At 47.6% G+C, this 21,430-nt stretch overlaps 1 protein-coding gene across 4 annotated transcripts in view; it reads right to left on the reverse strand.

Moving 5' to 3' along the window:
* LOC111141659 (ganglioside induced differentiation associated protein 1 like 1) overlaps positions 1-2,039 on the reverse strand; it is a 26,187-nt gene extending 24,148 nt beyond the window's left edge. For 3 of the 4 annotated variants that reach the window (XM_022494390.1, XM_022494391.1, XM_022494388.1), the window contains exon 1: positions 1,839-2,018. In XM_022494390.1, coding sequence (XP_022350098.1) covers positions 1,839-2,018 — 180 coding nt within the window. Of the gene's footprint in view, positions 1-1,838 lie in introns of all 4 variants that reach the window. The other variant, XM_022494389.1, reaches the window with a different exon arrangement.
* Positions 2,040-21,430: the final 19,391 nt, after the last annotated feature.

Below are 21,430 nucleotides of genomic sequence, written 5' to 3' on the forward strand. Positions count from 1 at the left end.
TGGGATCGAGCCCCACTTCGGGCTCTCTGCTCAGCAGGGAGCCTGCTTCCCTTCCTCTCTCCCTGCCTGCCTCTCTGCCTACTTGTGATCTCTGTCTATCAAATAAATAAATAAAATCTTTAAAAAAAAGAATTTATAGATGAGTCCCAGAGTGGCCCTGGCTAACCCAACCCCTCCTTCCCCTAGCACTTTAGTGATATCATAACACCTATAATTATCAGAGCCTTGACCCTGTACCAGGCACTGCTATCAGCATTTTTGTGTGTCACCTCATTTCGCCCTCAGAATAACCCTCTGAGAAAGGAACTGTCATTAGCTCCATTCTACAGATTATAAAACCAAGGCTTTGGAGAGGCAAGGTGATCTGTCCAAAACTTTACGGTGAATTATTGGGGAAGATGGCTGTTTCACTGGGGATTGCCTGGGCTCAGAGTCTATTCTCTAAACTGGAGCTAGTCAAAGGAGAGTCAGTGGGACAGCTTCACAAGTATCACATTCCTACTTGGAAATGCAGGCTCTTGAGCCCTACTCCAGACCTGCTGAATCAAAATATCTGGGGTGGGACCCAGCAGTCTGTGTTTCAACCAGGATCATGCAATCTAATGTATGCTCAAGTTTGGGCAGTGCCATCTAGCACACTAAGTTATACTGCCTCTTCAACAACCCTCTCAGTAGCTCTGAGAAGGGGTGGGAATCAGAAGTAGCTGTTACTATTATTGCTGTTGTTGTTGTTGTTACTATCATCATCATTATTATTATTACTACTACCACTACTACTACTACCATCATCATCATCTCATTTTCCAGATGATGGACTGAGCCTGGACCAAGACTCAAACACAACTCCTTTGGTTCCAAGGCCCTTTCTCTTTATGGACTCTGTTTCTCTATCTGAAAAACGAGTGAAAGGAACAAAAGGATCTTCCAGGAAGAAGAGGAATCCCAGGGTCTGACAATGGGCGCCACTTAAGAGAGTAGCAATAGTTACTGTTGGGCCCTGGCCATGGTGCTGAATTCGTGCCCCACTGACGGACAGCCGCCCAGGGTGGGAGATTGCGCCCCTAGAGGCGCCCCTGTCTTACAGGCGCAGTGTCTGACCCTCACCCCCAGGAAGCGGGAACCCGGAAAACTCAGCACCAGGCTGGATTCCTAAACAGCCCGCCCTCCCCCAACCCCCACCGCCCCAGCTCTTCTGGGTCTGAGAAGGAGCGGAGTGGCCGTCTGTGTCTTTAAGAGCAAGACACAGATTTTAGGGGCCAAACGGAGCTGGTCTAAGGAGATGGGTTAACTCCTTCCTTCTCCGCTCAAGATAAGTGTGGATGCGGGAGAGGACTAGGGACAGACGCTCCAAGCCCCAGCCAGAGGAAGGCTCCCAGCCAGACAGGAGCTGTAACCTGGAGGGCCTGTAGTATCCAGGACAGCAGCTCGGAGGGAGGCCCACCAACGACTACTGGGGCTGGAGACTGGATCCCGGGAAGCGCACCTCCTCCCTCCCCGCAGCAGCCGCCTCCTCCAACAGGCCGCCTTCCCAGCAGTGTCCATTCGCTTCCCCTTGCCTTTGTCTCTCTTCTCACCCCTCCAAGAGACTGGGTCTTTCTGGGAGGGAAAGAGGCATAATGGATGTTCCCAGAATTGAGGACGGTGCTCCTGGGGCCCAAGACAGGGCCAGCCATCTCCCGGAGAGCAACCCAGCATTCTCCACCCTCCCGTCCCCGAAACACCTTCCACCCTCCAGCCTCTCGCCGGAGTCCTCAGACCCCTTCCTCCCTCCTGGATCCCCTCCCCCACGTCTCCTGGCCACCGGGTGCATTCTGCTCCCCTGCTCCCTTGGGCTGTACCTTCTGTGAGCTGAAGGACTGGGTCCAGTGGTACAGAACCAGGCTCTCCTTGGGCCAATGGGCGGGGCTGAATGCCTCGGGCGCGTCCGGGGCCTCCACCGGCTTGGCCGCATCGCTCTCCAGCGCCGAGATGGGCCACCAGCTGCAGTTGGTGGGGGTCAGGTTGTTGGGGGTCGCCATGACAGCCCGGAATCAGAGGGAGGAAAGAAGGAGGCTCCGCAGCGGCAGCTCTCTCTCTCGCCCAGCATCACATGGCCTCGCGGAGCCTGCCCCTCTGCTTCGCTCCCTCCCTCCCCTCTTCGTGAATGTCATTACTCGCTGGGCTAGTGGGGGAGGGGCATGGGGGATCCCGGGAGCTCCTTCCCTCCTCCTCCCCTTGGCACGCCCCTGCCCTCTGCCAGAGAAACCACCAGCCCTCTCGGGTCCGGGTCCGGCTCCATGGAAGGGTTCAAGGAGCCACAGGGGAGTGGGCCATGCCCCTCAAATAGCTCGTATCTGGCCAGTCATTTGCGGAGTCTCCACCATTGTTAACGCATTCTGACTGTCTTCCAGGAAGCAAATATCTCTTAGGACAATTGGTGTTATAGAGACCCATTCCCTTTATAAAGCAGTGTCTGGAAATAGCTTGTCTCTCTTAGGGTTTGTCATTTTTAGCATTTCTCCTGAAGGACCTCTTAAGGGCAGAAGGAAGCAAACTATGAATTTTGGAGCAAATGCTTACACAGCACTAGCTGTGTGCCCTGGCTTTACAACCATCAACTCACTGAGCACGCACAATAATCCTATGAGCCTTGTTTCTGAGGAGAAAATTGAGGCACAGAGAGGTTAAGTGACCTTGGCCAAGGTCCCCTAGCTAGTAAGTGGTGGAGTCAAGATTCGAACCCAGCCTGTCCGGCTCCAGAGCCTATGCTCTTAATGCTAAGGTCATGATACCATGATGATACAGACAACAGCACAGCAAGCATTTATCAACCCAAGCACTTTACACGCATCATCTCATTCATCTGCACAACAATCATTTTTATTGGAGGAGGAAGGTGAGGCTCAGAGATGTCAAGTCATTGGTCCAAGGTCACATCTTCACCTCAGAGGCGGAGGCACAACCAGCGGAGCCCAAGAAAGCTCCTAATGCTCCACTGTCACTCAGTTTATCCTAAATATTCATGGGAGCTTTTCATAAAGTTCCTAATGCTCCACTGTCACTCAGTTTATCCTAAATATTCATGGGAGCTTTCCATAAAGTTCCTTAATATACCCTTGCTTCCCTTGCTCTAAATATTGTTTTAATTTATTTACCATTGAGCAAATTGATGCACTAGGATAAGCCTCTGAATTTGCCCTCCCTCTGGCATGTGATGCTATCAAAAACTCCAGAGCACATCACCCTTTCAGAATGATAAGCATGGCTCTTGAGGAATCAATGTCCTTCCTTTTACCTTTTACCATTTTTCCTTTTACCAGATGCAAAAGTTCTCTGGCCCATGGGCTTCCCTTTTTGCTTTGGCTGCCAGGAAGCTTGGAGCTACATTTTCTACTAAGTCCCAGTTGCCACATTAGCCTCCCTGGTTCAGCAAATTCTTTATCACCCTTCCATGAAATTTTTTTTTAAAGATTTTATTCACCTGAGAGAGTGAGAGAGAGCAAGAGAGACAGAGAGCACAAGGGGGGTGGTGGGGCAAAGGGAGAGGGAGAAGCAGACTCCCCACTTGGTGGTTGGGGGGGCAGTGCTGGATCCCAGGACCCTGAGATCCCAACCTGAGCTGAAGGCAGATGCTTAACTGGCTGAGCCACCCAGGTGTCCCTTCATGAAATTTTTATTTCTTCTTTTTCCTCAAAGTGTCTTGTTCACGATTTGATATTACAAAGCAGGATATGATGTGTCCTGAGGGAAGATACAAATGTCTGAATTCAGGGAAGTAAGATCTTAGAAATTTGATCGGGGTGGAAAAATCTGGTCCCTGTAGAGGTCCCTTTTAGGCAACAGCCTCAACTGAGCAGTGGAAACCTGAGCAAGGCAAAGGGGCCCACGGCAACCACCTAGCTGACACAAAAGGCTCACGAGGAGACCCAACTCGAAAGAGCCATCAGCCCTAACTGACCAGTTACAACCAAGCACAGCTCCCAAGATTACGAAAAAAAAAAAAAATTCCATATATCCCCATACTCCCTTACTTCACCCTGTAACTGTAGCTCTTCAGCACGGTCTCGTGGCAGACAATCTCTCCTTTACTGTCCTGCTGCTGCTCCCTTGCCTATCACTTTGGTTTTGCCTTGGGTGAATCTTTCACCCCTGGTGCTGCCAGTCCCCACCCAACTGGGATGCCCAACAGTCCCTGTCTGTCTTCAACCTAAAGGCATCCAGGGAGCCCATGTCGCAGCAGCTTCACTCAAATGTGCAGTCATTCCCTCGACAAACATTAATTATGCACCTACTGCATGCTAGGTCCTTTGATGGCATCAGAAATACGGTGATGAATATGACAGACATTGACTTGCTTTCTCCATTTTTCACTTATCGATACATCTGGGAAAGAGTTTCCCAACAACGCATGTCTAACCCATACTTGTAACTATACTTGTAACAGTCTACATTGTATGGGTGCACTGTAACAAATTTAACAACTCCAGTTAAGAGACATATATGCTGTTTCTAATGATGTAGCAACAATGATGTAGCAAAAATCCTTATTCATACAGATTTGCACATGTTTGAGTAAAATTTGTATGATAAATTCCTAGCAGTGGAGTTGCTGGATCGAAGAATATGTCTCTGCCCAAGTTCCCTCTGAAGAGGCTATTCCAAGTTACACTCCCCATTAGCAATCTACAAAACATTTCCCTGCACCCTTGCCAACTCAGCATATTTTAAACATATATTTTTTTTCATTTTGAATCTCTGGGTGAGAAATGGTATATTGTGTTTCTTTATCTGCTTCTCTGAGTTTTTACGATAAAGAAATTTTCACACATATGACAGCAAACAAAACAGCTCAATGAACACCCATATATCCTTCAATGAAATACAATCATTGGTTAACCCTTGCCATGTTTGTTTAATTTGGAAGGAGGGTTTGAAGTATTTTGAAACAAATTAAAGGCATCATGATACTTCATTCATGAAATGCTTCAGTATTAAGTACTTTATATCTAATATAAGTCATTTTCTTGCCTAAATGCACTTTTCACATTTAAAAAATTAATGATAAGTCCCTGATTATCTAGGTCATATTCCCATTTCTCCAGTTGTACCAGAAATGTCTGCACAGCGAGTTTGAACCAGGATCCATCCACACAGGGACCATGCCATGAATTCTGTTGTTACCTCTCAAGTCTCTTTTACGGAGAATGGTCCTTATTCATTTATATTTTTTGCCCACAATGTTAACTCACGGAGTTTTCCTGTACAATGTTCTGCTTGGGGGTCTGACCATTGCGGCACCTTTTAACTTGTTGTACTCTCCTCTGGGTTTCCTATAAACTAGTACTTAGGTCTAAAGGATAGTCTTGACTCAGGTAGAGCATTTGGGGGCAAGAATTTAATGAACCCTTTGTGGGTGGAGCTGTGTGCTTCATTTTGCCTTGAGTCTGGAGATCCACAATGTCTTGGGGTCCCACTATTAATGATGCCATGTGTGATTTGAGGTGGTGACCACCACTCTCCATGTTAAATGTCCATTTTTCCTCTTCCTACCGGGACCCTATGGATATCCGGTTTCTCATCCACTGATGGTCCTTGGCTGGACCAATTATCCAGGGCTGTAAAATGATTTTCTGATTTTGCCCTTTCAGGTGCATTTATCAGCTGGCATTCTTTGAGTTTCATTTTTTCAACTGTTTCAGATCCATTTTAATTTCTTTCCCAGCAAACAGTCTATGTTTCTGTGTGGACCTGGGCAGTTATACCCCAATGTGATGAGTGCTGTGCTGGGGTAAAGACAGGGACTGTGGCAGAGCTGGGAAGGGGCATTTGTCTGTCCCACCTGGATGCTAGACATGCAAGGGAAGGCTCTCAGGAGTTGGTGGCTTTCAGTATGGATTCCACTGAAGCAGGTCCCAAGAATTCAAGGACAAGCAGTTAATTTGGGAGAAGGCAATTCTGGGAGGCAAGTGGGGGAATAACGCAGACAAGAAAGGCAGCCTGGGAAGGTATACTGTCAGGCAAGTGAGCACCATGGGTGCCTGGGGCTTAATCCCACAGGGAAATTCTGAGGCTGGTGTAAAGCACTTAGAGGAGGAAGAAAGCCAGGGTATTTATACACCAAGTCTTGTCAGTCATTACTGGAAGGCTGCTCCTGGTAGGGAGTGCTAATTCCTCAGCATTTCAAGCCTGCCCTGAGGTTGGCAGTGGCTTCCAGTCACTAAAAGGCTCTCAGGCAATAAATGTGGGTGCTGCCCGCTGGGGGTCAGCCGGTGTGCACAGACATGGTAAAAGTAGGGGACAGGTAGGGCACTGTCAGCATCTGCTCAGGGACCTCTAAGCAGAAACTTTAAGAATGAAGAGGAATTAGCCAGATGAAGAGTAGACGGGAAAGGATGCATGCTCCAGGCAGAGGACGGAGCAGGCACAGAGGTGACAGCGAGGGTACGGTATTTCAGGGACCCACTGCTGTTCACCTGGCTGGAGACGGAGGGAGAGATGAGGCTCTGTGGTCATGCCAGGCCTGTTAAACCACCTTTAGGAGTTACCACATCATGCTGAGGGCACTGGGGAGTCACTGGAGAGTTTTCATCAGGGGAATAACACCCAGTTTGGGTGCCAGAAGTCTGAAAATGCCTGAAACACATATACTGACATTCCAACCTATTAATTCACCCTGGAGACTAGCTGTTCCTTGCTGGTGATGGAATTTCTCCTGACCTCTGCATGTGAACCAGGGATGGACTCAGCCACCAAAAGCTTGCCTTGAATGTGAACTCAGTACACAGTGAGATGGGGAGCCTTGGGGAGCTTTTCACTTGGGCCTTCTACTGGTGGATTATAATACATATGTTACTACAATAACAGCTAGGAGGGTTTCCCATGTGCCAGACACTGTGCTAAGCACTTTTTAGTCATTATCTCAAGTGAAGTGATATTGTTACTCTCCTGATAACACGGATGGGGAAACTGATGTTCAGGTGAATGAAGTTATTAGCCCAAAGTCAAGCATTAACACCCAAGTCCACAGAAAATGGAGTTCTAAGTGTCCACACAGTAGGGGATTAGATACATCGAGTTTGTCCATACCATACGGACATGGAACAATTTACATCCACTAAATGATTAAGAGTATAATGTAAAGGTTACAGTCAAAAGCAGGTTAAAATTATATGAGCTACTCTAAAAATTCTATTTAGCAAGGGTTACTAGAATACTTAAAATATAAAAAGAAAAAAAAGCAGGTTACCAAAAAAGTATACACCATTCAATTTTTAAACTATGTAAGTTATAGAAGGATAGTCAGCCAAGGCGGTCACACAGTGGGGCGCCTGGGTGGCTCCATCGAGGAAGTGTCCGACTCTTAATTTTGGCTCAGGTCATGATCTCAGGGTCATGAGACTGGGCCCCATGTGGAGTCTGCTTGAGATTCTCTCTCTCCCTCTCCCTTTGCCCCTCCTCCCCCGACTCATGCTCTCTCTAAAATAAATAACACGAACTGCCTGACCCCCAGTCACCAACTAGGAAGCAGCTTGGGCTAGAGCTGGGCTTGGGAGCCGGGTCTACTTGAACTGAGCCCTTTTCTCCACATACCACTGCCTCCACAGCAGACCCTGAACGGGCCATGGCCATGGGTGGGCTGGAGTGGGGGTGGAGGACATCCTTCAGCCTGAAAGGACGACTCAGGACATTTTGCTTCCAAGTTCTGGGCAGGATGAATGGTTCTCCTGGGAGTTAGAAGTTGCCTGAAGAAATCTGCTGTGAATTGCATCTAATCATCTATAGAATTCCATCCAACAGTGATTGCATCTAATGTCTACATCTATTACCTGAGGGCCTGCTGGCTCAGGAAGCCACGGGGACCCCAGAAATGCCGCAAGGGTATGGTGGGGAGCATGGCAGATTAGGAGAGCACGGGTCCCACTGAACATACAGCTGGCTGCCCCCTGTTCCAGCCAATCCCTCCCGGAGCGGACTGCAAGCATGGCTGCTAGCCATTCCAGGGTTTCAAGAACCTGGAGATCCAGATGTTCATATGAAATCTCTCATTTTAAAATGTGTTAAGAAAGAAAAAACCTGGCTGGCACGGAAATAACAAAACATATCTGTGGGTTGGATCTAAGCCCTTGCATTGTCAGTTTGTAGCCTCTGCACGAGATAGTTTTTGCCACAATCCTAGGGGCAGTATGGTAGTTAACACAGCACTAGCTGCTGAAAGACAGAAACCACAGGGGTTTTATGCAGATGTTTATTTTTCATTCCCACAAAGTCCAATTGGTAATAGGTGTGTGGGGGGGAGGGCAGGGGGTTCGCTGTCAACTTTCCCATGTAGCTTCCAAGATCACCCAGGGCATTGCAATCCAGTGGGCACATAATGAAGACAGAGAGCAGAGGACCTTGTGGGAGGTTTTTAATGGTAGCAGCTCTCCTTACACCCTGTTCAACTGGCCAGAACTCAGTCCTGTGGCCACCTCATCAAAATGCAGAGGAGAGCTGGGAAATGCAGTCTCTGGCCTGTGAATTTCCAACGAGAACTGTCCTGTAGACCAGCTATACAGACCTCTGGGGCAGTTATCCAGCTCTGCCCCAAGCCATTACCGTCCTCTGCATTTTACGGATGAAGAAATGAATCTCAGAGAGCCTTAGTGACCTGTGAGAAGTCTTGCAGCGAAAAGCACTGTCAGATTTTCTGACTCCCATCCAAGGACCTTTCCTCCATCTAAGTGTTTCCCAACCTTGTTGTTTCCTAAGAATCACCCATGGTACTTGTTAAACATACAAGTCCCAGAATGTTTGGGGGAGAGTGTGGTGACCTATATTTTCATCCAGAACCCCAGAGGATTCTTCTCTCAGACTCTGTACCAGGGGCTGTATCATCTGGGGAGCTTTGTGAAATGCTGATCTCTTGGCCCTAACCCCCAGATTTCTGATTCAGTGGGCCTGGAGGGAGGGGTCCTGATGCTGACATTTTATATACTCCCACGTGACTCTAATGTGCAGCCAGGGCTGGGACCCTCTGCTCCCACACCAAATTAGGCTGGTAAGTTGTTCAAACTAAAGCAGCGAGAGAGAGAGAGAGAGAGAGAGAGAGAGAGAGATCAATAAGTGAGAGTCAGCATTTTAAAAACTCTCCAAGTGAGTCTAATGTGCAGACTAGAATGAGACCTCAATAAATGGACCAGAAGACTGATGAGTAGGTTTGGGGTAAGCCCAACTTTCCGTATTTTTAAAGCTCCTCCAGGGTGTTCTGATACCACTGCCCTGGGGCTCTGCTACTCAAAGTGGCCTCTGAAGTATCAGCACATCTCTGGGAGTTTATAAGCAGAATCTCAGGTTCTCCCCTGCACCCGCTGAATTAAAATCCCCGGGAGGTAAGCGCCCACTCTAGGCACACAGGCTCCTTTTTGGAAGGACAGCAGATTAGGTCCTCCAATCAGCGCTGGCTCGTCTTCTCTCCACCACCATCTACCCTCCCGTAGCTTGCAGGAGGTTTTCTGTGTCACTAGCATAATCTGTCCTCAAAGGTCTGGGCCTCGCTGCCCCCGTGCCGTGACCATCTGTTCACGGACACATTGTTTGGTCTGGGCATGCGCATGGTCTGATGAATCAACAGGGGACTCGCAGGCCCTTTCTGCCAGGGAAGGACGTCACAGATGCTGGGTACCGTCTTGGGGGCAGACTACGGGATTGGGTGCTTCACCTGAAGATCTAAAGCTCTTTAGAGCTGCAGGTTGGAGAAGAAAGCAGACCTGTTTCATGAGGTTCTGGGGCCAATCAGAGGAAGCTACAGGTAAGAGGGTTGCAGTTCAACATAGGGAAATTTTCAGAGAAGCAGGGGCCAAATCGAGGGTCGTAAGCTTCCTGTTCCCCAAAGAGGACAGAATGGCCTTCATGCAGGGGCACCCAGAGGCAATATCTGGATTGGATGTGAGCTGAGACCTGGGAGGCGGGGAGGCGGGGTCAAGAAGAGCCTGGGGAGGGAGAGGATTCAGGGTTCTAATGCGCCAATCACGCGTGAAGGCAGTTTGCTTAAACACAAATGACTGTGTATGTGTGAAATCATTTCCATGTTGGTCTCCACTAGTTTGAAAGCCGTGAGGTCAGCAGCTGGGCTGCCCAGAGTCCTCAGCACCTGGCACACATACAACTGCATCTGTCCAGTAAATACTTGTTAACGTAAACACAAATGGCTGAACGTGAGCATTAATCTATTTGTCTCTCATTGGCAACTTTTGAACGCTGTGGGGTAATCTGGCATCCCTTCGTGCCCTTTAAAGCATCTTTGTCAGGTGTTCAAATTGTCCATTTTTCTGCTTGCTTTCTCATGAAGTGCTAATTCTTTTTCATCCAGCTTGTATCTGCCTGACATTCTTGGCGATGGAAAAACAACTCATAGATCCTTAATGGCCCATGAAGGGGGATGGTCATTAAATCATTCAGGGGCTCTCTTCCGCAAGGCCCATCCACCAATCGAGCGAGTTAGGAATGTCTTATCTGGAAGGATCCCAACAAGATGCCAACGGCAGGGTCTCCAGGTGATGTTCTCCATGATCTAAATTGTGCTTGGTGCAACCTTTTTTCTGTTCTGAACATCTGTTACTTTTGAACAAGAAAAACTGACCTGCAGGCATTGGATTGGTTTTAAACTCTATTTTATTTTATTTTATTTTTTTAAAGATTTTTATTTATTTATTTGACAGACAGAGATCATTAGTAGGCAGAGAGGCAGGCAGAGAGAGAGAGAGGGGGAAGCAGCCTCCCCGCTGAGCAGAGAGCCTGACCTGGGGCTCGATCCCAGGACCCTGGGATCATGACCTGAGCTGAAGGCAGAGGCTTTAACCCATTGAGCCACCCAGGCACCCCTTAAACTCTATTTTAGATCTCTTATTTTAGCCAGCTTAACCTAGTTGGCAATGTTATTATTTGAGAAAACTGCACATGGAAAAACAGAGTAAATGCTTCCAATAACTACCTAAAAAGGATGCTAAAACCCAGAGAAATAAAGTGACTTATCTGTCCCAGGATAGATGAAGCAAGAGCAGAACTCAGGCCCTGCCTTGCAGATGGGTGTTCTTTTTTTAAAATTTTCCTTTTTAAAGATTTTAATTATTTATTTGAGAGAGACAGAACACGCGCAGGAGGAGGGGCAGAGGGAGAAGCAGGCTCCCCACTGAGCAGGAAGCCACACTCAGGGATCAGTCCCATGACCCTGGGATCATCACCTGACCAGAACTCAGAAGCTTCACCAACCGACTGAGCCACCCAGGTGCCCCAGGTGTTTTCTTATACATCACTCCCTGTCCTTCCCACTGTGAACTTCTTACTGCTTTCTCTCACTAGGTCAGCAATGCAGGGCTGTCTCAGGCATTCATGGCCTCACGGGTTGGATATTTCATTTCTCGGGCAGGATTTCTGTAGACTCCAGAGTGGAGAGAGCCATCAGACCAGGCAGCCTGCACATATGCCGCTGCTTACTGGAAAACCACAACAGGCTACAGATCAAATGTACAGAACTTCTGGCAGAAACCTGTCCCTGGCACCAGGGCCACTTTGAAAGTCTGCTGTTGGGTGATCTGCAAAGGCTGCAGGCAAGTCTGTGCCATTTCTGCCGCATGGGATATTTTCTTGGGAGCATCCAGGATCGCTGAGAAGTTCTCCACGGACGCTTCCTCCAGTCTGGTTCTGGCTTCTCTGAGCCAAGTGCAAGGTGTAGGCCACTTCTCCAGGAGTCCTTGCTATGCTGAGCAGGGTTTAGGACCAGGATCCACTCCTTTCCCATTTGACAGGACCCAGCAGAGGGAATGTGAAAGCTTTCACGCTGCCCCAGAACCTATGCCAGTGGCTTCAGGCTCTGCAGAAGCACCAGACACCGGGCTCAGCTGTGACAGGTTACAAAATTCACAGGGTGAATGGATCTCAGGTTTCATAGCTGAGAAATGAGCATAAGGATTTTTTGTTTTTCTTTCTTTTTTTTTTTTCTGGCACCTGAGCAGATGAGTCCATGGTGGATATTTTGGGTGTCCTAAGGTCAGCTACAGAATACATTTCATTGTGGGGCCCTGGTCTGTGATAAAGAGTATCTCTGGGCTAAGATGATTCTCGGAGGCTGTTTCTGGGTTTGGGTGTCCCCTGGGAAAAGGTGTTTTGGAAGTGCAGCAGGGAAATTCTGAAGGCCAGAGGATGAGAGACTTTAACCTGAAGCACTGAAAGGTTCTCAAGGGCCACCCTGAGGAGTTCTTTCTACACCTTACCAGGGAAAAGACAAAACAGGCACTTATACGACTAAATCTTAAGAACAGACTGCATAGGAATAATCAAAGAGGTGTTGATTTAAAAAAAAAAATCTTCAGTGACTTTGCAAGAAAATTAGAAAAATACTATACATTAATCGTAACAAATTCAAATAACACATAAGGTAAGAAGTAAATATAATTCCATTTTCCTAACCAGGTACAAAATAAAATAAGGTATCATTTTTTAAACTACCAGATAGGCAAGCTTAAAAAAATGGCCATCTCCAGCACTGGCAAGGGTGTAGGCCAGGGTTTTTGAACCTCAGCACTCCAGACATAATTCTTTCTTTGTGGTGGCGGCTCTCCTGTGCTACACTACGACCTTTAGCAGCAACCCTGGCCTCTACCCCCTCACCCCACCCCAACACCAGCAGCATCTCCAGCACTACCTCCTGGGCTGTGACAACCAGAGTATCTCCAATCATTGTCAAATGGCTGGGGGGGGGGTGCAAAATGACCCTCTGCCAAGAGCCACTGTAGGCAAATGGACATCCCAAACACCACTGGTGGGAGTGGAATCTGGCAGTTTAGCATACTTATCAGATATTAAAATTTGTGTCACAGAGCACCTGAGTGGCTCAGTTAAGCACCTGCCTTGGGCTCAGGCCATGATCTCGGGGTCCCAGGTTCGGGTCCCACATTGTCGGGCTCCCTGCTTAGCAGGGAGGCTGCTTCTCCCTCTTCCTCTGCCCCCCCTCTTCCTGCTCATTCTCTCTTCTCCCAAATAAATAAATCTTTAAAAAAGAATTTTGTGTCACAAGGACACAAACGTAGAGTTTACGTTTACAGGAGTACAAACTTGTTCAACAAGCACTAATGATAATAATGGATAATGGCACTCATGGTTAATGCAGCACTATTGGTAATATTTTAAAAACTGGTAATAATATAAATAACACTGGTAGGAAATTGGTTAAATATCTATCTATCTGGCTGCAACATGTCCAGACATACATCTGAATTAGGCCTGATATAGACAGATCTTCAAGACAAAATTGTTATTGGGGGCTTTGCGGGGAGATCCGGGGGGCTCAGTCAGTTGGGCATCTGCCTCAGGTCATGATCTCAGGGTCCTGGGATCGAGTCCTATGTCAGGCTCCCTGCCTAGCAGGGAGCTGCCTGTCCCTCTCTCCCTGCTCCTCCCCCATTCTTGCTCTCTCTCTTTAATAAATAATCTTAAACAAAATTGTTATGGGGTAAAAAAGCAAGGTGCAAGAGAGTGTAGAGAACGTTTTTGTAAAATGTAAAGAACAAAATTGTATGAGTAAGTGTGGGGGTGTGCATGTGTCTGTGTGTACAAAAATACCCGCATCAGAATACGTATGGATACATGTTTTTTTAAAAAAAGATTTTCTTTATTTATTTGACAGACAGAGATCACAAGAAGGCAGAGAGTCAGGCAGAGAGAGAGGGGGAAGCAGACTCCCTGCTGAGCAGAGAGCCCGACGCAGGGCTCGATCCCAGGACCCCAAGACCACGACCTGAGCCGAAGGCAGAGGTCCAACCCACTGAGCCACCCGGGCGCCCCTGGATACATGTTTTTAAAGCCTGGAAGAAAGTGCACTAGACCACAAACTGTGGCTATCTTTCTGTAGAGTAGGAGGGAGGGGTACGGGGGAACATCTGGGATTTTCCATCTCTACTTTAAATATTTCAGAATCACTTGTATCATTTTATAACAAGGATGTTGCAAAATAATAAAGATAAAAATCAAAAGTAGAAAAGGAAACCAGAAGAAAAAGAGAGGGACCATGGTTGGAGTCCTGCCTGCTCTCACCTGGAGCAAGGAAACCCGGCTCAAAGTCAGCATCAGAGGCCAACCAGCCAACCAACCCTATGACTCACCAGCTCAACCACTGGCTTCTCCTCTCTGGGCCTCGTCTGTTAAATGGAGATAAATGTACTAACTCCCAGGATTGTTTTGAGGCTCAAAGGAATCACGTTTGCAAACGCAATTTGTAAAATAGAAAACACTTTAAAATGTTTGTTGGTTTTATTTTGGCAAAACAAAACTCCAGCTCTCTTCCTGTGGGGTTAAGAGTAACACTCCTGGGGTCAGTACAAGAGAGAAGACACTGAATGGAAATCCAAACCTGAAATACCGTGAGAGATTTGCAGTATGCTGCTATAGGCTGAGAAGGCCACACAGAGTTCAGAAAATGCATCAGTCCAACTAAGCGAGTACCTTACCTGAGCCAGGTTCCCATCAAACCTTCTACTGGGCTCTGGAACCTGTTCTGTCACCAGGGAGAGGTGCCAAATGCTAATCAGGGAAACAAGAAAACCCAATGGGGTGTATTGCCAGCTCCGTGGATTATATTTCTACCCACAGGAAAACGGACTGGGCAGGAAGCCAGTTAGTATGTCCGTCCAGGGCTTAGGGGAGCGCTCACTTAACTTACTGACGTTATACAAAGTAATGTATGCAGAAGCACCCAGGGCAAGGTACTGCCTCCTACCAGCCCAGTGAAATGTGGTAAAGGTGACCTTGTCAGTGATGGCAGACAAACTCATCTCGCTGCTGGGAGACGGTGGTGCGGTGGCCCAAGTGTTGCTTGATAACCTTGCCTTTACGCAATTTCTCACTTACTGGAAACTTTAAACAGCTCGTCCCTTCTTCAGGTGTAAAATCCTATTCTAAGGAAATCATCAGACATATAGTCAGATGAAGATACAGACACAATTACACACACTTTAATTGTACATATACACATAAATAAGCATTTTAGGCTCAGAGTTATTAGAGAAACATACCTACCCCAACTGTCCAAAAATAGAGGAAAAGTCAACTACAGAAGAAATCATGAATATATTTAAGTCATCGACTATTATACAGTCATTAAAATCACGTTTTTGAGGAATATTTTGTGACCTAGAAAATGTTTACGATAGTTAATGGAAAGAAGCAGAATATAATCTGTAAACACACTTTATCAGTAATTAACGTATATACATTTATAATAAGAACAATAGCAGCTACAACATACTGGATGCTGGGAGCCAGGCAGTGTCTCATCCCATTATTCACGCAACACTCTCCAAGCCTTCTGAGATGGGTACTCGCATTACCCCCACTTCTCAGAGGAGCACGCTGAGGCACAGGGGCTCGGGCAGCACGTCCAGGGCTGCACACCGGGGCGGGCGGGAGGCTTGATTGCTAACAGAGCCAGTCTGGCTCTTAGGCACTCTGTGGCACTGGGACAAAATGCTCGCCATGGTCATTGCCAAGTGCTGGGGCTGAACATATACTTTTCTTCTTGATATTTTCCACATTTTCTATAGAGGTACATTTTTCTTTTGTTAAAAGTAGCTTTTATTACAAAAATAATATAATAACACATCAAAAATACTTCCAAAGCACAAGGGGTATTAAATTATCTGGGATCCAGATGGATGGGAGGTGGCGAGTCAGAGCCAGTTTGATCTGATACCATGGAAAGGGATCAGGAAAGGCCAGAAGACTAGGCTTAGGGGAAAGATAGCCGGTAGATGCTAAACACATCTCATTTCACCAGGTGTCGTGGGACATCCACGTGGAGGCAAGCAGAAGGACAGGGGACACAGAGGTGCGGTGGCGGGGCCAGGGGTTGCAAACAGGCCGCCCCAATCTGGCCATTTTGACATGAAGATTATTGTGAGCTAAAGGCGACAGAGACCCTGCGGGGTCAAGAGAAACTTTTGCCTCTCCCTTAACTCTACAGAAGAATCTAAACCGGGGGTCTCTCCCAGAATGGGAGTTAAGAGCAGAGATAAAGTTTATGTGAGTAACCCATCTGCACGGCAGGACAAACATCTAATTACCAATATTCTCTTTTCTTCCCACCATGAAGTACCTACCTCTCCTCTGCAGTCCCAGGCTCTGACCCTCTTTTCTTTAGTTCAGGATGGCACACAGACCTCATTTTGCCTGTCTGTGTAGATACCCTGCGCGTACACTATTAAATTTGATTTTTTCCTGTTAATCTGTCTCAGGTCAATTTGATTCTTAGTCCAGCGAGAGGGACCCTTGAAAGGGATAGGAAGCCTTGCTCCCCGACCGGGGACATAGGGGCCGAAGATCTAGAAGTCGTGTCAAGAGCAGTTATCACCAAAACTGTGGAAGACATTTACTGTTTCCACCTGCCTGTTCCCTCTATCCCTTTCTGTGGGTAATAGCAACCCACATTTCCTTTGGAGAAATGCCCTACCCGTTCTCTGTAGTCGGGGTGAGATGGGCGAAGTACCTGGCTCTCTAAAGGAGAGAACATTTCTTGAGGTCAAACCCACACTGCTGTTTTCAGTCATGCATGATTCCTAGGAGGCCCGCGCTGCCCCAGCCATTTAGTGAATGGCCTTTGCTGCTTGGGAGCCATTGCTCAGCTCTGAGTATGAAATTCAATTTTCTTGAGTCCAAAGGGAGATAAGAGTCTTAAAATCTGGCGTTTGGGTGAGGAAAAAAGATTTCCTAATTTCCTAACTCTCTGTAGATCAAGAACACAAATTGAGGGTGAGAGGATAGAGATCTTCTATCAGCCACAGTGTGGAGATGACACACTGTCAGATTAAAGCTCCTGCAGGGCGGGAAGGGACAATGGCGTTCTGGGCCTGCCCAGGAGAAAAAGCAGGACAAGCGTTCGGGTCTGCCCTCCCTAAAGGCCAAATCCTCTGCGTGGGGCTCAGACGCACTTGGGTTTGGAGGAGGCTGGTGCCCCGTTCCCTAAGCAGAGCCAAGGGAGAGCACTGGCCTTTCAGGAAGACTACCGCTGGCTGGGCCGCAGCACCAAGGTGGCTCCTCAGCTGGAAAAGCAGCCCCAGATGAGGCGGTGGGCAAGGGCAGTTCTCTCCTTCGCCTTCTGCCGTGTGCCATGTGGGAAATCCGGAAGTGTACGCCTGCCCCAGGGAGGTGCTGGGTGGACGAGGAAAGGTCAGGAGACAAGCTGAGAGGACTGTGTTACATGAAGAGCTCACGACTAGAAACACTGGCAATGTTGGTGATTCTGCTCAGGAAGGAAATCGGGCTGGCCCTGTCTTGGCGGCCCCCCCCCCCCCCCCCCAGAATCCACAATGCCAAGGGATAAGTCTAGAGCGGCCACATGGCAGGAAAGACCAGCAACGGGAAGGGAACACATCTGAACCACAAAGCTTGTCTGCTGCCCACTGCCCCCTGCCCACTTGGGGTAGAAGTTGGGATGGAAGGAGAAGAGGGAGGGGAGAAAACCCTGAAATACTATTTGTGCAGAACAGTATATGAACTGAAAGAGAGCACCCCCCCCCCACCAAGGACTGGGAGAATGGAGTCTGAGATCCAGGTGGGAGGAGTGAAACACAGGAAGTTGCACGGTTTTGGACCAGAGCAGCAGTGGGTAAAATCTGCTGCTGCTGCTGCTGCTGCTGCTGCTGCTAAGGAGCCAAAGAATTTGACTATTGCCGAGGGGCACAGAAGAATGAAAAATGGGCCTAAATCACTCTGATGACGATGCCCCAGAGAAGCTGCCTGGGAATTCCTGGCAGCTCGCAGAGGCTCTGGTCTCCGGTCTGAGAAGGCCTGGTTCTTCAGCGTTCCTGTTTGTTGAGTGACCTGCCCGATATCTTTTCCAAGAAAACCAACAGTTCTTCTCCTCTCAGAGAGAGCATCATCCTGGATGAACACGTGAGATGAGAGGAGTGGGAGGCAAGACCCCTGAGGACCAGCAGCTGGGGGGGGGGGGGGGAAGCAGCTGAGAGCAGGGCCACAGAAGCCAGAAGGGGACTGGAGTTAAGGAGGAGGTCATGTCCAGTGTCAGTACTTCAGAACTCAGAACTCAAGCAACCTAGTACTAAGAGGCCATTGGATTCAGCAACAAGGAAGTTACTCGTGACCTTGGCAGGAAGGGTTTTGGTGGGGATGGAAGTCGGGCTCTAGTGGGCTGAAGAGAGAGAGAGAGAACAAAAGAAGAGATACTGACTATGGTTTTAAGGGTGAGAAAAGGACAGGAGCTTTAGGGGTAGAAGGGGACTTTGTGGGTTTGGGTTTTTTCTCATTGTTTTTATATTTTAAAGGATGCGAAAAGATACCATATGTGTCTCCATGTATGGAAAAATGGAGTGTTCCCTTGAGAACAGGGGGCAGGATGGGAACCAAAGTGGTGTCAGTATAGAGACTGGTCTCAGAGAGAAGGCGAGGGAATGGCTATAGAGATGGGCCATGAGGAAAGGACGCAGAAGAAGACCTCATAGCCAACAGCTTCTGAGGACACAGGTGCCCCTTTCCGGTGAAACCTTTTCTTTTTCCCTCAGGCAGAATTAGACACTCATGAATGTATAAGCAGAAGATGAAGAAACACGCTGACAAATTATAGCTAAATGTCAACGCTTGAGAGGGAAGGCTGGTTAAGAGACCATGCAGGGCAAGGAAAGAATTCCTGGAGTCAGGCTGAGCCGGGAAACCATAAAATCACAGTTCAAATGTAGAGTAAGTTGAAGACTTATCAAGACTTAACTCAAATTAAAAAACTCAAACCAGCCACTGTGAACTGGAAGATACAGTAAGTGTGAGTCCATAAAAGCTTAGCTCAACAGCCTTGTAAAGACCCCGAGTCTACATTTTCGGTTGTTGTTTTGCAGAGGTAATACATCATCGGGATCCAACAGTCAGGACATAAGGTGCGGACCATCCCCACCCAGCCCCATGTATCTGCCTGTGCCTCGGATACCTCCACGGGGCTGCCCCACAGATCTCTCAGGTTCAGTGAGTGTAAACTCGGCTCCTCATTTAGAGGCATCTCACTAGACAGGCAGCCAGAGCAGTCTTCAGCCAGACTGCCTTGGTTCAAATTCCAGCTGCCCACTTCCTAGCTGTGTGACCTCAGAAAAGTTACAGTGCTTCTCTGTTGGTTTCCTCATTTGGAAAATGAAGATGATCATGGTACTCTCGTGAGACTGTTGAGAGGATCAGACTGAGTTTGCTGATACCCAGCAAGAGCTGTAAGAGTATGAGCTTTTATTATTATCACCCATTTAAATGTTGTTCTCCATCTGTTCGCTGCCAATTGGATTCAGTAGGGTGACATCAGAAATAGGCAACAATACCTAATCAGTGGCTCAAACCAGAAAGCAGATTTTCATTATCCACTTTCGCTCACTGCCCGCCCTGTTCACATATAATCTCTCATGGAAGCCTGATGTATTAAACTTTCAATCTGCTACCCTGCTCTCCAGTCCTAGGGCCACCTGCTCTTTCCATTGCTGCCGACTCAGGCCCGGAACACTGCGCCATCCAGTGATTACTAGAGTAATCATTTTAAAATAAAACGGTCATTTCTCTTCTCTTCCATAGTCCCCACGATTCTGAAAATAAGCCCCCTGACATGGCCTCTAAGATGAAGATGCTTCATGATGGGATTCCTGCTATCACCTGCACTTCAAGCTCCTGATCCCCAAAGCCCCAAACTTACTGGCTTCCTGGATTGCCCTCCCTAGTGAATGGCGCCACCTACTGTCCACTCATTCACTCAGGTCAGACATCTCTCTGACCAGCATGCCCAAGCATGCCCAGGCAAGTCCCGCTAATCTTATATGCTGTGTCCCCTTAGGTACCTCTCTCCCCTTCAGCCACTGTTCCAGTTCTGGCCTTCATTTACATTAATTCAAATGTCTTCACACTGGCCTTACATTCCCCTCCTTCCTCATCTACTTTCTGAGAGGCTGCCAGAGTGACAGAAATGGTCCTCGGCACGTCACTATTTTGCTTAAGGGCAAAATGCAAGCTATTTAACACGACTCTCTCCTTGAGTTGGCTTGGGCTCTCTCCAGTCTGATCCTTGTCCTTTCCTACTTCCTAGGTCAATGTCTGACTTTCAAGTTTAGACAGAACCTCCTCCAGGAAGCCTGGTCTGAGACATCCCCCTACACCTCCAGACCGGGTTAGACAACCCTTCTGGGGGCCCACAGGGCACCCTGTACCTCTGCTTATACACAGCACGGGGCAAGCAGCACGTATTCACTTAAGTCTGTAGAAAGAAGAGAAGGAACTGAGGACAAACCAGGCAACCAGACACACACTGCAGTCCCACAGCAGAGACCAGGACGCAGCTCTCTTCCCTCTCCCAGACTTCCAAAAGGACCACACATTTATTCCGCACTACTGCATTGCTTTGATAACAGAAGTATTTCATAACAGGATAATGGTGGAGGATTAAAAATATTTAAATAGTTTCTGGCACATGGTGAACTTTCAATGCTTTCACTTGACAAGGAATTACTGAGTGCCAACTCTGTGCCAGGCAAGTGTTCCGGCCTTGGGGATAGGCTGTATTTTCATCAGCTCTAAGACACTGCTATTCTAGACTCCCCATTTATTGAAGGTATCATCAAGAAAAAAAATAAATGCTACCAGGACAAGCTGTCAATTATAAGACACATCCATTTTTCTTCAGAGGGCTAAACTGTGGGAAATATCACCTAGGAGTCAAAGAGGAAAGTACTGATAAACAAGAGACAGTCTCTGTTCTTAGCTCACTTCTATTCCAGTGAGGGGAGTAACAAATATATATTACCAGGTACTGTAAGTGCTATAATGAAAAATAAAGCCAGTTCAAGGGCCACAGATGAAGGGGCTATCGGGGTAGCCAGGGAAGGCCCTGATGGGGGAACCGGTATGAGCAGAGACTTGAATGAAGAGGGGAGTTGTGGGTAACAACGTTCCAAGCAGAGGGAACATCAAATACAAAAGACCTGAGAGGGAAATGTGCCTGGTAAGTTCAAGAACAGGCAAGTCAAGTGCAACTGGAACACAGTCCCACGCCCTAGGCAGCACAATTCTTCAAGCCCAATATATTTCCCAGGTGAAAGCAAGTATGCCTGATCTAGTTAGGGCGTGTAAGGGGAAGATGGGTAGAGGCTAAGAAATGTGGCCTAACTCAGTGACCAGGAAGGTGGGTGTAGAGTCAAATGGCCTAGATTTGAATCCCAATTCTGCCACTTCCAAGCTATGGACCTTGGATGAGTTATCTGGCTGCTCCGAACCTTAGTTTACTCAGCTGTAAAACGGACAAAATAAGAGCAACACTTTGCAAGTTGGTTACAAAGATTAGATGAGACAGCCCTTGTACATCAAGATACAAATGATCATTATCATCACCATCCTCTACTCCAAAGTCATTTTTAAAACTGTATCAAGGTAAGGAATAATGTTCAATAATGAG

The sequence above is a fragment of the Enhydra lutris genome, unplaced genomic scaffold, assembly GCF_002288905.1.
Source record: "Enhydra lutris kenyoni isolate GAN:26980312 unplaced genomic scaffold, ASM228890v2 scaffoldscaffold6, whole genome shotgun sequence".
In the NCBI taxonomy this organism is placed as follows: Eukaryota; Metazoa; Chordata; class Mammalia; order Carnivora; family Mustelidae; genus Enhydra; species Enhydra lutris.